At 40.9% G+C, this 15,048-nt stretch overlaps 1 protein-coding gene across 3 annotated transcripts in view; it reads right to left on the bottom strand.

The window, feature by feature from the left end:
• LOC126291561 (zinc finger protein 544-like) overlaps positions 1-15,048 on the bottom strand; it is a 164,357-nt gene that overhangs the window by 35,491 nt on the left and 113,818 nt on the right. Inside the window, exon 4 of one of the 3 annotated variants that reach the window (XM_049985077.1) lies at positions 8,676-8,759. The exons of the other annotated variants lie outside the window; for them this stretch is intronic. Coding sequence (XP_049841034.1) covers positions 8,676-8,759 — 84 coding nt within the window. The remainder of the gene's footprint in view (positions 1-8,675; positions 8,760-15,048) is intronic. 3 annotated transcript variants of the gene reach the window in all.

Raw genomic sequence — 15,048 nt, 5'->3', positions numbered from 1 at the left:
AAAGAAAGTTTTGCTAGAGAAAATATTTATCATTTAAAATTCAACATACTTTTGCCCTCACAACTACTCAAACATGACGGTAATGATCTGGCACATAGTTTGAATGAGTGCTTAACTGAACTTCCGTTCTTTGAAGAAGAATCACTCTTTGTGATTAAAAAGAGACTAATGGAAGAGATTCTTCAATACAAGGAAACGAGCATAAACGTCCTTAAAAAGATCGTGATTCTGTTATGCAAGTGTTGTCTGTTTGTCCAACTTTGGACACGCTGTACAAAATATTTGCTTGTCTACCTGCATCTATTGCTACAGTAAAAAGAAGTTTTTCAACATTGCGGCGTACGAAGACATGGCTGAGGTCGACAGTGAAGGAGGACACGCGGGAGATTTACTGTCACGCAACCATTTCGTCTTTGTTGCTTTCCTGTTGCTTCGGTTTTTGAGAGCTCGCACACGATGAGCAACTGTCTGCTGACAGCGGACCGATTATCAAGGGTTTTTGAAGTGCAGGCGACCAGTGCTCCGAGATGGATTGTTTAGAGACTGCAGTGGTTTGTGCTCTTATCATTCGACAAAGAACAAAACAACGGAAATGGTAGTATTGAATTCACTCGCTTATGTCTGTAATACTAAATAAAGGAAATTCACCTTAATATTTCAAGAGCTAAGATGTTACCCAGAGAAATACTTCATTTATTTCCGCATGAGTGTAACGTCATTTGACGAGCTAGTTACAGTTCTGGGACCTGCCACCACCTGCCAAAACACAAATATGCGACTGGCGATTCCACCAGAAGAGAGGCTCGATCTTACATTAAGGTAGGTTGCATGAAATTGCACATTTTTTATTTAGTTTGATATTATTTATTATTCGAGAAAACCAGTTAATGGCGGTAACCGTTACATTTTGTATAAAATATATTCAAAACAACTGATTGAAAAGGCAGAAAATGATTGCACGTATAAGCACTGTTGCGTGTAGTGACATCGTACATAGCTTCTGACTTATCTGAAGGCACAGAAAAATTAGTCAAGTATGAGTTTACACTGTCGCAATCATAAGGAGAAGTAAGGACGGTGTACGAGCTATTTCCAGCGGTAGGTTGATTGTCAGGTATGGATGTTTCAGTAAACACTCGCGCGGGTGGAGAAGCTAAAATAGCGAACGCCATCACTAAAACTATCACGTGTGTCATTTGGTAGACACGTGTTCTGGAAACGTCTTATTACTTGAAGAATCTCAATTTGTGCATCGAACATTCGGTGTGTGGGTATTGTCTTCAGCATAGGTACAAGAAACAATGCAAAATATGTTGCAGGGTTATCCATTGCTGAAGCAGTTTCTTTCTTCTCTCGAAGTATACCGAGTAAAGTTTCTTCATAACTCCTCTTCTTCTTATTTGGATTGTAGGAGGTATGTGGAAAACGAACAATGTGTGGCCTTTGAACGTTCTCTGTTTCTTCAGGTTCCTCATCGCTTCCTACTGGTTCAGCATGTCCACTTGTTCCACATACTTCTACGGCTGGTAGAAGAAATAAAAGTTGATCGTAAAATTTGTACTTTCCGCGCATTACGGCCTGTTGCCCTGACTTGGCCGATTTTTCCTAGGAAACAAAGACAATAAACTGAAACGCATGACATTGTTGTAGATTTTAATTTATTTTCATGAAATAAAAATGAAAACTATTAAAATTCAATTACTTTAAATCATTTGCAAAACTTCGTAAATTATTATAACTTCTTTTCAGGTATCTAGCAACTTTCATACAAGTTCTTTCATACAAGTGCTTGATTGGTGCTAGCACATTCCGCGAAATAGTGAAAGTAACATACACTGAAATACGGAATGTTCATCAGGTTACCCTCCATTCAGGGGCTGTTGCACGCAGAGACCGTTATTTTGATTTGTAAATCACAGATTTCAGCTATGAGTCGTCCTTTGGAATTTTTTTATTGGCCGATCTAGATTTCAGCTATCAACTAGCCATTCTCAATGTACTATCCTTTTTTGGTCAGGCATTACATGCATTAACCAAAAAAGGATAGTGCATTGAGAATGGCTAGTTGATAGCTGAAACCTAGATATGCCAATAGAAAAATTCCAAAGGACGACTGATAGCTGAAATCTATTAAAAATACCCATTTCCCCATCATCATAGGTGCTATAGAAGACAAATATATTCGAATAATACAACCTCAGAGTTCTGGCTCAGAATTTTTAATTATAAAAATTCTTGTCTGTGTTGTTGATGGCATGGGTCGATGCTGAATATCAATTTGTCTTCGTAGATGTTGGTGCAAATGGAGCAGCAGGTGATTCCTCAGTTTTTAATAATTCGGATATGGGCAAAAAAGCTGCAACGTAACCTTCTGAACATACCGAACGACCGAACATTGCTTAACGATCCAATCCAGAAGGCGCACCAATGCCTTTTTGTTTGGTTGCAGATGAAGCTTTTGGTTTATCGAGGTCCATTTTGCGCCCATTTGCTGAAAAAAAAGAAGCGCTAACCCCATTAAAGGAAATTTTCCACCGTAGGCATACAACTGCTCGTCGTATTGTTGAATGCACATTTGGCATACTGGCGAGCAGATGGCGTATTTTCCATAGACCTCTTGATGTTACCATTGATTTCTGCGATACAATAATGAAAGCACGTCGTGTGGTCCACAACTTTGTGTGCAGAAGAGATGGAATCAGCTTTACAGATATGGCTTATGTGAATGTCCAATGCAGAGTATAGACAATGAACGCCAGGCTAGAATTATATCTGCTGTCAATATACGCTACTATTTTTCACCTATTTTACGTCCCCCTAAAAACTTATCTGCTCCTTTTTTTCTGTAGAGAATTGTCCCCAGATCGTAGTCCACACGTTTACACACACTTCTTTCCATAGTTTGCTTTTCAAATGAGCGTCAGAACAATCTTTTAAAATTTCATTGAACAATGCAGGCCTCTTTTCTACTTCATTTATGAGCAATTCACTATCGATGTCTTCACCCCTCACAACAGCCATTTTACGAACTTCAAAGTTTCCAACTGCAGACAACAGAGACGGAAACAAAGGCGCATAGAATTAATCATTTAAGGAAGAGAAATACAATCGTAACTTTTTTATAACATAAGATGGGATTGTCTTGAATATATATGTATAGCCAGTTTAAATACAACATTCTTAAAATTCCCATTTGACTTTATTTTTTATTACGGCAAAAGTAAAGGTAGCTCAAGATATCTTGAGCGCCCCATCCTTGAGGTTTTTCTGTATCCGCCACCGTTTCAAACTGGCTACAACCTGTGGACTTCCTAGCACGTTACACCATTCTAGTGCAGGGGTGGGTGCGTAAAGCCGCCTGTCCGCACGCACGATTCTCGCACAGGACTGAAGACCGACGATAATACACGGTCGACAGCTGACGAGCCAGCTCGTAGTCACGTTAGTTTTCCCTGCATTGTCGTAATTATTACATTGCGGCAATGCAATGAATACTTACCTCACAATATAACGTGTTTAGATAATTTTAACGAAGGGAAACCACAGCTAAAATACTTATGTACAGCTTGCGGAACTTTCAGGCAGTAAAATACAGATGTTACAATGAGTAAAATTGATGAAAGCTCGTTAATCCACTATACCTGCGTTTATTGAGACCTTGTAGACTCGCACTACCGGTTTCGCAACAAGCGAACAACTTAGTCAGAATAAATTACTTGTGTATTGAATAATTTACGAACATATGAAATTGGTTTAACTAAATCACCAATCTGCTTAATGTTATGCTTAAAGTGGTTGTATTATCAGCTTCTGGCAGGGGGCTTGTGTCGCATAATGGTTTTAAACATATACTAGGGTGTGGCAGACTTACTTACATTTCTGTTACATGTACAGCAAAATAATGCGAACGGTGGCAGTAATGGGAGGGTAAGTAAGGCACATGTCGCGCTGGACTGTGCGTGTTCAGTACAGACTAAGCAACAGTGCACGCTGTTTACGTGTAGTGCACACTTCGTATTCGCATTTAGAGGCCGGGGCTGACGTGCAATGAAAGACATAACACAGTTCCAAAGAGGAGATTGTGGGGACCCGATTAGCTGGAGCATCAGTAACCAATACAGCCAACTTATTGAATGTTTCAAGAGCAACTTTTTCAACAGTCATTACAGCCTACACTAAACATGGAAAGACATTCACCGTGTTACACGCGGGCGCAAATCAAAACTAAATGAGAGATATCGTCGTGCGCTAATAAACAAAACTACGGAGGCTAAAGTGATTGCAGAGCTCAATAGCCATTTTCGAAATTGCGTACCTATCGACATTGTACACCGAGAACGCCATAAAACGAATATTTGTGGACGAGCTGCTATACCGAAACCATTAGTGACAACAACTAACGCAAAGAAGCGTAAAACATGATGTCAGGGGCATAAATCCTGGACGGCTGATCAGTGGAAACACGTCATATGGTCCGACCAGTCAACGTTTTCGTTATTTCCAACATCGGGTCGGGCTTACATCTGGAGAACGACAAAAGATGCATACAATCCTGATTGCTTGATTCCAACGGTTAAGCATGGAAGTGGAAGTATGATGGTGCGGGGTGGAGGTGGAAGTATGATGGTGTGGGCAGCCATATCATGGTATTCTGCTAGTCCCATCACTACTCTCAAAGGCCGTGTTACATCCAACGAGTATGTGAACATTTTAAGTGATCAGATGCACCCCTTGATTCAAATGTTGTATCCCAACAATGATGCCTTATTTCAGGACGATAATGCACCCATCTATCAGTTTAATAAGTCACGGATGCAAGATACTAACGCGAATTCTTTACAGACGAATGGAAAAACTGGTAGAAGCCGACCTGGGGGAAGATCAGTTTGGATTCTGTAGAAATATTGGAACACGTGAGGCAATACTGACCCTACGAATTATCTTAGAAGCTAGATTAACGAAAGGCAAACCTACGTTTCTAGTGTTTGTAGACTTACAGAAAGCTTTTGACAATGTTGACTGGAATACACTCTTTCAAATTGTGAAGGTTGCAGGGGTAAAATACAGGGAGCGAAAGGCTATTTACAATTTGTACAGAAACCAGATGACAGTTATATGAAAGGGAAGCAGTGGTTGGGAAGGGAGTGAGACAGGATTGTAGCCTCTCCCCGATGTTATTCACTCTGTATTTTGAGCAAGCAGTGAAGGAAACAAAAGATGAATTCGGAGTAGGTATTAAAATCGATGGAGAAGAGATAAAATCTTTAAGGTTCACCGATGACATTGTAATTCTGTCAGAGACAACAAAGGACTTAGAGGAGCAGTTGAACGGAACGGATACTGTCTTGAAAGGAGGATATAAGATGAACATCAACAAAAGCAAAACAAGGATAATGGAATGTACTCGAATTAAGTAGGGTGATGTTGGGGGCATTAGATTAGGAAATGAAGCACTTAAAGTAGTAAAGGAGTTTTGCTATTTGGGGAGCAAAATAACTGATGATGGTCGAAGTAGAGCGGATATAAAATGTAGACTGTCAATGACAAGGACAGCCTTTCTGAAGAAGAGAAATTTGTTAACATCGAGTATAGGCGTCAGGAAGTCGTTTCTGAAAGTATTTGTATGGAGCATACCATGTATGGAAGTGAAACATGGACGATAACTAGTTTGGACAAGAAGAGAATAGAAACTTTAGAAATGTGGTGCTACAGACGAATGCTGAAGATTAGATGGGTAGATCATATAACTAATGAGGAGGTATTGAATAGGATTGGGGAGAAGAGAAGTTTGTGGCACAACTTGACTAGAAGAAGGGATCGATTGGTAGGACATGTTCTTAGGCATCAAGGGATCACCAATTTAGTATTGGAGGGCAGCGTGGAGGGTAAAAATCGTAGAGGGAGACCAAAAGATGAATACACTAAACAGATTCAGAAGTATGTAGGTTGCAGTAGGTACTGAGAGATGAAGTTTGCACAGGATAGAGTAGCATGGAGAGCTGAAGACCACAACAACAACAACAACAACAACAACAACAACAATGCACCCATTCACACAGCCAGGATAGTACAATCGTGCTATGAAGAGCTTGCAACTGAACTGCAACTTCTTCCCTGGCCTGCACAGTCCACGGACTTAATCATTATCGCCGCATGGTCTCAGGCGCGTTACCACGGTTCACGTGGCTTCCCCCGTCGAAGGTTCGAGTCCTCTCTCGGGCATGGGTGTGTGTGTTGTCCAAGTTAGATTAAGTAGTGTGTAAGCCTAAAGACCGATGGCCTCAGTAGTTTGGTCCCATAGGAATTTACCTTCACCACCACCACCACCACCACCACTTAAACATTGTGGAACACTTGTGGGCGCAGACTCCGGAGCAGATTTCCCCCTCCCTCGTCAGAACAGGAGTTAGAAGAGGTTCTGATCGAAGAGTGGCATAACATTCCACTGGAGGCTACACAATCTTTACATGCCAGTATTCCAAGGAGAATCGCAATTGTATTACGGGCAAACCGGGGTCCAACCCCTTATTAATAAACCATTCCCCAATAAGTGCAGGTGTTCACATTATTTTGGCTATCCCCTGCAGCTATTGTAGTTTACTATTGACGAGGTGTAACGGCCGACGTCGGCCCTACAATATCGTCAGCAATATGTTTGTACCTCAACGTAAGTTAATTTTATTGCTACTGTAGGAATTCCTGCCGGTACGACACACCAAAGGTGGTCACGCAATTTTTATTTTTTGCAGCTGCTGAGGATATTGCGGGTCGGCGTTGACCATTTCACCTTTTCAATCGTAAACTAGAATATCTACAGGAAACAGCAACGTTAAGTACGTCTACAACACCACAGTATATGTTCAAAATTATTTCGCAACATTAGCCCCTTGTCAGAGACTTCTAATGCAACTATGAGGGGAAGTTGGAAAATAAGTTTCCCCTATCGACTGTGGGCAGAGTTGTGTGATATGGGCGAAAGACGACACGGCAGGTAAAAGCGCACGTGCAAGACACCGATACACCACTCGGTAGAGGTCGATCGCGATCAAGCAGACGGCGCCGTACGCAGTGGCTGCGCAAAGCAGAGGCCACCTGCTCTTTTCCCGGAGCTATGGAGAGAAGGTGCGTTTTAAAGGCGAAAGTGAGAGCTGTTATCCGTTATGAATGGGCACGTGGATTATCAGGCACAGAAATTCATAACCGCCTTGTTGAGGAGTATGCCTCTGGTGTGATGTCGAGGCAAATGGTGCGGAGGTGGTGCCCACAATTCAGTGACGGACGTTAGCAAGTGCAGGACACACCGAGACCTGGACGGACGCGCTCGGCCACTACAGATGCGCAAATGTCAGGTTGGAGGATGATGTGATTAAAGCGAACCGGCGCATCACCATCGGCGTTCAACCTGAAACAGCTCGTGCGTTACCATGAATCTGGCAAAAACCTATTGCGGATTGTGACGGGGGATGAAACGTGGGTCCACCATTACACGCCCGAATCGTAGGCCGCATCCATGGAGTGGAAACATCCGTCATCACGTCCGAAAGCACTCCGTCTGCAGGTAAAGTGCTACCCACCGTTTTATGGGACGCCAAAGATTTGCTGCTGGAGTTACTGGAGGATGCAACCAACAATGCTGCGCGGTACTCTGTCAAGAAATGGAAAGAGGTGATTCGGGAAAAGCGGCCTGGCCTTCTCAGATCTGGCGTTCTGCTGTCGGATGACAATACGAGACCACACACGGCGACAGCAAATCAAACCCATATTGCGACTCTTGGTTGGGAGCGTCTACACCATCCGCCTTGCAGCCCAGATCTCGCACCAAGTGACTTCCATTTGTTTCCTGCTTTGAAGAAGACTCGGCGGAAGGCGCTTGGCAGCAATGCTGACGTCAAACAAGCCGTTCAACGCTTCTTCCGTATGCAACACCCTGATTTTTTCCTGGTGGTCTTTTTGAAGCTTATAAAGCGGTATGACAAATGTCTCAATGTGCTTGGAAATTATGTAGAAAAATAATGATATGGCTTATCTTTAATGTCTGATTATCTTTTTTTTTTCCTTTCACACACAACTCTGAACACAGTCGTCAGGGGAAACTTATTTCCCAACTCCACCTCGCACTTTACGTTTAACATGAAGGAGATTCGTCCCTTGGTCACTCCAGTTCCAAATTTCATTTGTTTGTAAATTATTCGGTCTACAAATAATTTATTCCGAGTACGTAATTACTTTTCCACTGCAATAATAGTACTGCTAATTTTTATACAGAGATGCACCAGAAGATGTGACGAAACCGGTAGTGAGAGTGTACAAGGACTTCAATAAATTCAACTACAGTGGATTAACGAGCTTTCATTCAGCTTTATGTTTATCAGCTTTATTTTACTGCTTGAAAGTTCTCTAGACAATGAATCTTATAACATGTGCATAGTACTTACACAATTGTACCTTAAAGACCGATCTTGTTTTACTCAAAAATGCCATCGAATGATAAATTAATAATAGTTTGCTTATAACAAAACTGTCATGAAGAAAAGCATATGGATTTACGCTACTGTTCATGCTTTTATGCGACAACTCTTCACATAAGGTTTTATATGTCAATTATTAGGTTGTAAAACAGTCGTGTTGTTTTCCTGTATTGATCAGTGAGTGACAATTTATTTTTGATTTTTTACCTGTTCGAACAGCTTGTACTTCGTATTCTGCTTCTGCTGAGTGTGATTGTATCGTTCCAGCTTCGTTCGGAAGGCATCAGCAAACTATCAACTAAAGGTTGACCGTCTGCAGTTCGATAGAGGCACAACACAGCGACACAGAAAGAAATAAAAGAATAATGCAGTAACGAATGCTGCAGCGCTCCAAAGTAATACACTGCACAGGTTGAGAGCAGTTGCAAGCAGCACGAAAGTTCCAAATTCTGTCACTCAGTTCAACAGATAGGAAGGTGAAGAGGGGGAAGGGGCGCTAATGGGACCAAGAAAAAGAGAATAAAATATCACTTCCGTTGACTTAAGTTCCTGGTCAAAATATAACAGGGATGTAACGTAACAACCAAAAAACGCGCGCTCTTTTATTAAACATTTGCTAACACATGTAATTTTACTGAGATGTGTAAGATTCGAATTTGTTAATTTCGACAACTGCAGAAAATTTCCATGGGGGAAGTTCCTGAAAAACATTTCAATATCTTCTGCCGTGTATAATACCACAACTCTTTGGGATCCCATATTCTTTTACCAGTCTCATTCCTAATTCTCCCAAAGAGGGCATATGTGTAATACCAATTTGCTATTTTGATTTTGTCTTTCGCAGTTATCTGGATTCGGATACAATGAAGATTTTCTTTTGCAGACAATTAATAATTTACATTAATTTAAACTATTGTTTTAACATTGCTTACATTGGGCCTCACTAATATGCAAAATGAAGGAAACATGTTGGGTTAAAAGCTGATGTACCATCATAGTTTGTACATTATACAAACTACAGGCACAGGGTAGGAATAAAATTGATATTGTAATTATGGAGTAATTAACGATTAAAGTTCCGATATTTTAGTCATCGAAAGACAGCTACTTTTATGTTTTCAAACTAAAAACCAGCTTATATCCATAAGAGAAATATGACATAATTTTTCAGTCAGAGTTTAAGCATACTAATCTTTTACTTAGTGTTAGTTAATGGAATTGGAATTAAGACAATATAGTAATGTGAAATTTTACTCATACAAAATTTAATTAATTGAATGCAGGCTTTTCTTTCAATAAAACTAATCTCTATGATCATCTGAAAATGACATGGTGATTATCTTTTAAGTAAGTAAAATGATACCTGCAAATTAACGAAATATATTGTTATATTGTTGTAATGATAAAACATGTAATTAAATGAATTAGCTTATGGCGTTGGTGGCCGGGAGACCCCTCGCGGGACGGTTCGGCCGCCGCTCCACAAGTTCTTTAACGCCACTACGGCGACTTGCGAGTGAATGAGGATGAAATGATGATGAAAGACACACAACACCCAGTCATCTCGAGGCAGAGAAAATCCCTGACCCCGCCGGGAATCGAACCTGGGACCCCGTGCGGGGGAAGCGAGAACGCTACCGCAAGACCACGAGCCGCGGACAACATGTAATTTACAGTCTTAATAGAACCAGATTCTTTCCTGTCTTTTTATAAAATAATTCACTTTTATTTCATGTAATTTGGTATGTAATTTGGGAAGATGTATGTAAAAGTTTTAATTGTTAAGGCTTTTTTGTTTACCCTGTGCATTTGTACTCCAGACATTCAGCTGCTGCGTTAAGTTCAGATAGAAATGCAAGATCTAATGTCCTCTGGAGGTCATCAAACTCTTCTTACTGGTGTTCCTTTCATGTTCATGGACAATTCTATGTCTTTACACAAGTTGAAAATAAAGTTCTAAACAACACCTCTACACAACCAGCATCACAGAAATGCAGCCCATCGCCACAATCACATCCCAGATCTGACACGAAGGATTTAAATTGCCGATGTCCCAAACTGTATCATCTCAGTTTATTAACTGTTTTTACAACATAAATGACGCCACTTACTTTGGCACCTGTTACCAGTAGATTAAGGCAATGTAAGCCGCAGTGTAGCTCTGGTATGTCTTCCTGGGCAGCAACTTCATTCACTTTGCTGCTTAGCGAAACAACGACACCAGACTTTTAACCAATCATTACAGGGTCTCCGTCTGTTGCAACTTTTTACTAACAAAGGTCATATTTCTCAATAATGTTTCATAAGCAAGAAAGTATGTCGTTCACCGTAGTGGTACATTGACACTAAATCAGGAAGTTCCCCCATCAAGTTGAACTCAGCGTCAACACATCTCACAAATACAGCAAACTTAACAATATCCGTTACATGCATGCTTTCATCTAAAGCCAAAGAAAAAGCCCATCTTTATTCTTATCTTTCGCTTCCCCCCACCTTTTTGCCATTTTTTCAATTCGAAAGAGGAACTCGTAATTGCGGATGTGTGGAATCATGCAATATCCTGGTGAAAGTACACTTTTTTGCGTGCCAGACTTAGCCATTTTTTTTAGCGAACACAAGTTTCAGACGATCCAACAATGAAGTACAATAAATTCATGGTTCTGTCTTTCTCCGAGTAATGTATGGAGATTATTCCTTGGGAGTCCCAGAAAATAGTTGACAAAATCGACTTTCCCTTCAGTACACTTTTACCAACGCTCGTCCATTGTTTTGAAAGCCGTTTTGATTCTGGTGAGTAATGATGGATTCAGGTTTCACCAACAGTCACAAATCAGTCCAAAAAGTCTTGCGGATTGCGATTAAACATCGCCAGATGTTCAGATTGTACTTCTTCCGCGCCGAGAGCCGGTTTGGTTTCAATAACAGAAATGTTGTCATCTTCCCCTGTGACTTGAAGTGTGGGCATTCGACCGATTCTCGCTTCGTGGAACTTAACTCCTCCTCACACATTTTCCTCTCAATAATTTAACCATACCACGAACGCCAAAGATATTTCGCCAGTGGCAACACAAACGACAAGAAGTAAATAGGCCCGTCCTTCCGCGTCCACATCGGTAACAAACGAGCCAAGTTAGCAGAGAAGTGAAGGGGGAACGGCTGGCCGACAACGCCCGTGGGCAACCAGTGTCCGCTGCCACGAGCCTCCCGTGTCCTAGCTTATGAACACAGACCAAAATGATCGTTCGGAATGGATTTTACAAATGGTTCAAATGGCTCTGAGCACTATGGGACTTAACATCTGAGGTCACCAGTCCCCTAGAACTTAGAACTACTTAAACCTAACTAACCTAAGGACAACACAGAACACCCAGTCATCACCTCGCCGGGAATCGAACCCGGGAACCCGGGCGTGGAAAGCGAAAACTCTACCGCACGACCACGAGCTGATGACGATTTTACAAATCAGTCCGCTCACAAACAACCAAACGATATATTATTTCTTCTTATGCTATGTTTGGAGTCATACAATACGTTTCATACGACTATATCTTTGTCTTTACCTTAAGGTGACTAGACGTCTCGATAACCGGACAGCTCCCCTCTCCGGCCTCCCGTATTTTACGATATAACGGTACGCCAAAATGCACTGACTTATTAGCATAAAAAACCGTTAACTAAAATTCTCAAGAATTCAAAATGTCATGTTTTGCACCAGATTGAGGAAAATTTAAGGATACAACTGACAAAGTAAAGTGTCGTCTATAAGGGTTTATAATACATACTAGTTGTGATCAAAAACTAACGGGAGTTTTCTTAAAATTTCACTTACTTTATACACCCAATTTACAGAATTATCTTACATTGTTGGTACAGATGTACCTGATGTATGTTTACATTTTCAGCTGCTTTGAATATTTAGTTTATTGTTGACAATCGAAAAGGTTGTACATAGTTTCGAGTGCTCGGCGAATTGTTAGTTTCGACAAAAGTGGATCGAAGAATTTGCGTTAAGTTTTGCTTGAAAAATGGAATGAAGTTCAGCGCCTTATTGGGATGTTGACTGTGGCTTTTAGCGAACCTGCTATGAGTAAGATAAGAGTTTACGATTGGTATAAACATTTCAAAGTGGGTCGAGAAGACGCCCTAGCAGATCAGTTGCTGACGCCTGTGTGAAAAAAAGATAGAAAAATGGTTCTGGAAAATCGCCGAATCACCATCTGAGAGATTGCTGATGTTTTCGGCATATCCTTTGGCTCATGCCAAGAATTTTTTTCGGATGTTTGGGGCATGAAAGGTTTAGCAGCAAAGTTTGTTCAGAAATTGTTGAATTTCGACCAAAAACGACGTCGCGTAGGCATCGCTCCGGAATCGCTGAATGAAGTTGACAACGATCCAGAACTTCTAAAGAAGGTTATAATAGGTGACGAAATATGGGTGTACGGGTATCAAGGCCCAACTGCCCCAATGGAAACCGTTTGAAAAGCCACGACCGAAAAAAAAAAAGTTCGAACACATGTTAATGTTCTCCTCACAGTTTTCTTCGATTACAATGGGATACTGCATCATTAATTCCTGCATTATTGTCGTACATTAATAAGGAGTAGCCTACCACCGAAAATTATGCGCGGTTTGCATGAACCAATCCGAAGAAAACGACTAGATTTGTGACAAAACCACTCGTGGAAATTGCATCGCGATAATGCTCCCGCTCACACCTCAATGCTTGTTTGTGATTTTTTTTGGCAAAAAACAACACCGTTACATATTGATTAAGCCATCGTATTCTCCGGACACTGCCCTCTGCAACTTCTTTCTATTCCCGAGACTAAAGACAAACATGAAAGGACGTCATTCTGCCACCACTGATGAGATAAAAACTGAATCGCTGAAGGAGCTGAACACCATAACGGAAAGTGAGTTCCAGAAGTGCTTCTACGATTTAAAGCAGCGCTAGCACACGTGCAATATATCGGAGGTGGATTACTTTGAAGGAGACTAAATTGATGCTGATGGATGAATAAAGATTTAAGAAAAACAAAAATTGGCGTTATTTTTTGATCACATCTTGTATACACCTGAAAGCATATGGAGACTTCGCTTGGAAAAGAACCGTTGCGGTCGCTAACTGAACTATGCCGGCCTGCGCTATCAAAAAACAAACTATAAGCACTCGCGTTTGATATGAATGACACTAACAATAACGAAACCTGTAAACGCACATGCTTGCGTATTAGTCAAAAGAAACTCATTACAGCTTTGACGTTAATATAAGACAGTATTTGTATTTTATTATTTCACAAATTTATTTCAACTTTCATTAACTGCGAATGCTAAAAAACTTGAAACCTATAACACCACCGGAAACATTAGAAAAATGGAAACGGAAAAATCATCATCTAGCGCCTGCTGGGCTGAAATTACTTCGCACTGTAATATGAACAATGTGCCTTATACGAATTTTCTTACAATATTAGAATTTCTTCTTTGTTTATCGCCTCCAAACGAGTATTTCCTCATATGACTGGACTATGGACAAATAACGCGAACGATTTGTCAGTTCACTGATCAGCAAAATATCAATTAGTAATGGCTTCTGCACTAGTAATTCTAGAGGACTTTTTGGCTGGGGTGAATTCAGACCTACTACATACGTAAGTTACAAATTATATATTTATTTGTTATTAACCCTTCGTATACAGGGTGTTACAAAAAGGTACGGCCAAACTTCCAGGAAACATTCTTCACACACAAATAAAGAAAAGATGTTCGTCTACATCTATCTACATCTACATCCACACTCCGCAAGCCACCTGACGGTGTGTGGTGGAGGGTACCCTGAGTACCTCTATCGGTTCTCCCTTCTATTCCAGTCTCGTATTGTTCATGGAAAGAAAGCTTGTCGGTATGCTTCTGTGTGGGCTCTAATCTCTCTGATTTTATCCTCATGGTCTCTTCGCGAGGTATACGTAGGAGGGAGCAATATACTGCTTAACTCTTCGGTGAAGGTATGTTCTCGAAACTTTAACAAAAGCCCGTACAGAGCTACTGAGCGTCTCTCCTGCAGAGTCTTCCAATGGAGTTTATCTATCATCTCCTTAACGCTTTCGCGATTACTAAATGCTCCTGTAACGAAGCGCGCTGCTCTCCGTTGGATCTTCTCTATCTCTTCTATCAACCCTATCTGGTGTGGATCCCACACTGCTGAGCAGTATTCAAGCAGTGGGCGAACAAGCGTACTGAACCTCCTTCCTTTGTTGTCGGATTGCATTTCCTTAGGATTCTTCCAATGAATCTCAGTCTGGCATCTGCTTTACCGACGATCAACTTTATATGATCATTCCATTTTAAATCACTCCAAATGCGTACTCCCAGATAATTTATGGAATTAACTGCTTCCAGTTGCTGACCTGCTATTTTGTAGCTAAATGATAAGGGACCTATCTTTCTATGTATTCGCATCACATTACACTTGTCTACATTGAGATTCAATTGTCATTCCGTGCACCATGCGTCAATTCGCTGCAGATCCTCCTGCATTTCAGTACAATTTTCCATTGTTACAACCTCTCGATACACCACA

The sequence above is a fragment of the Schistocerca gregaria genome, chromosome 9 (genome assembly GCF_023897955.1).
Source record: "Schistocerca gregaria isolate iqSchGreg1 chromosome 9, iqSchGreg1.2, whole genome shotgun sequence".
Taxonomy (NCBI): Eukaryota; Metazoa; Arthropoda; class Insecta; order Orthoptera; family Acrididae; genus Schistocerca; species Schistocerca gregaria.
This window is presented reverse-complemented; position numbering and strand designations above follow the sequence as displayed.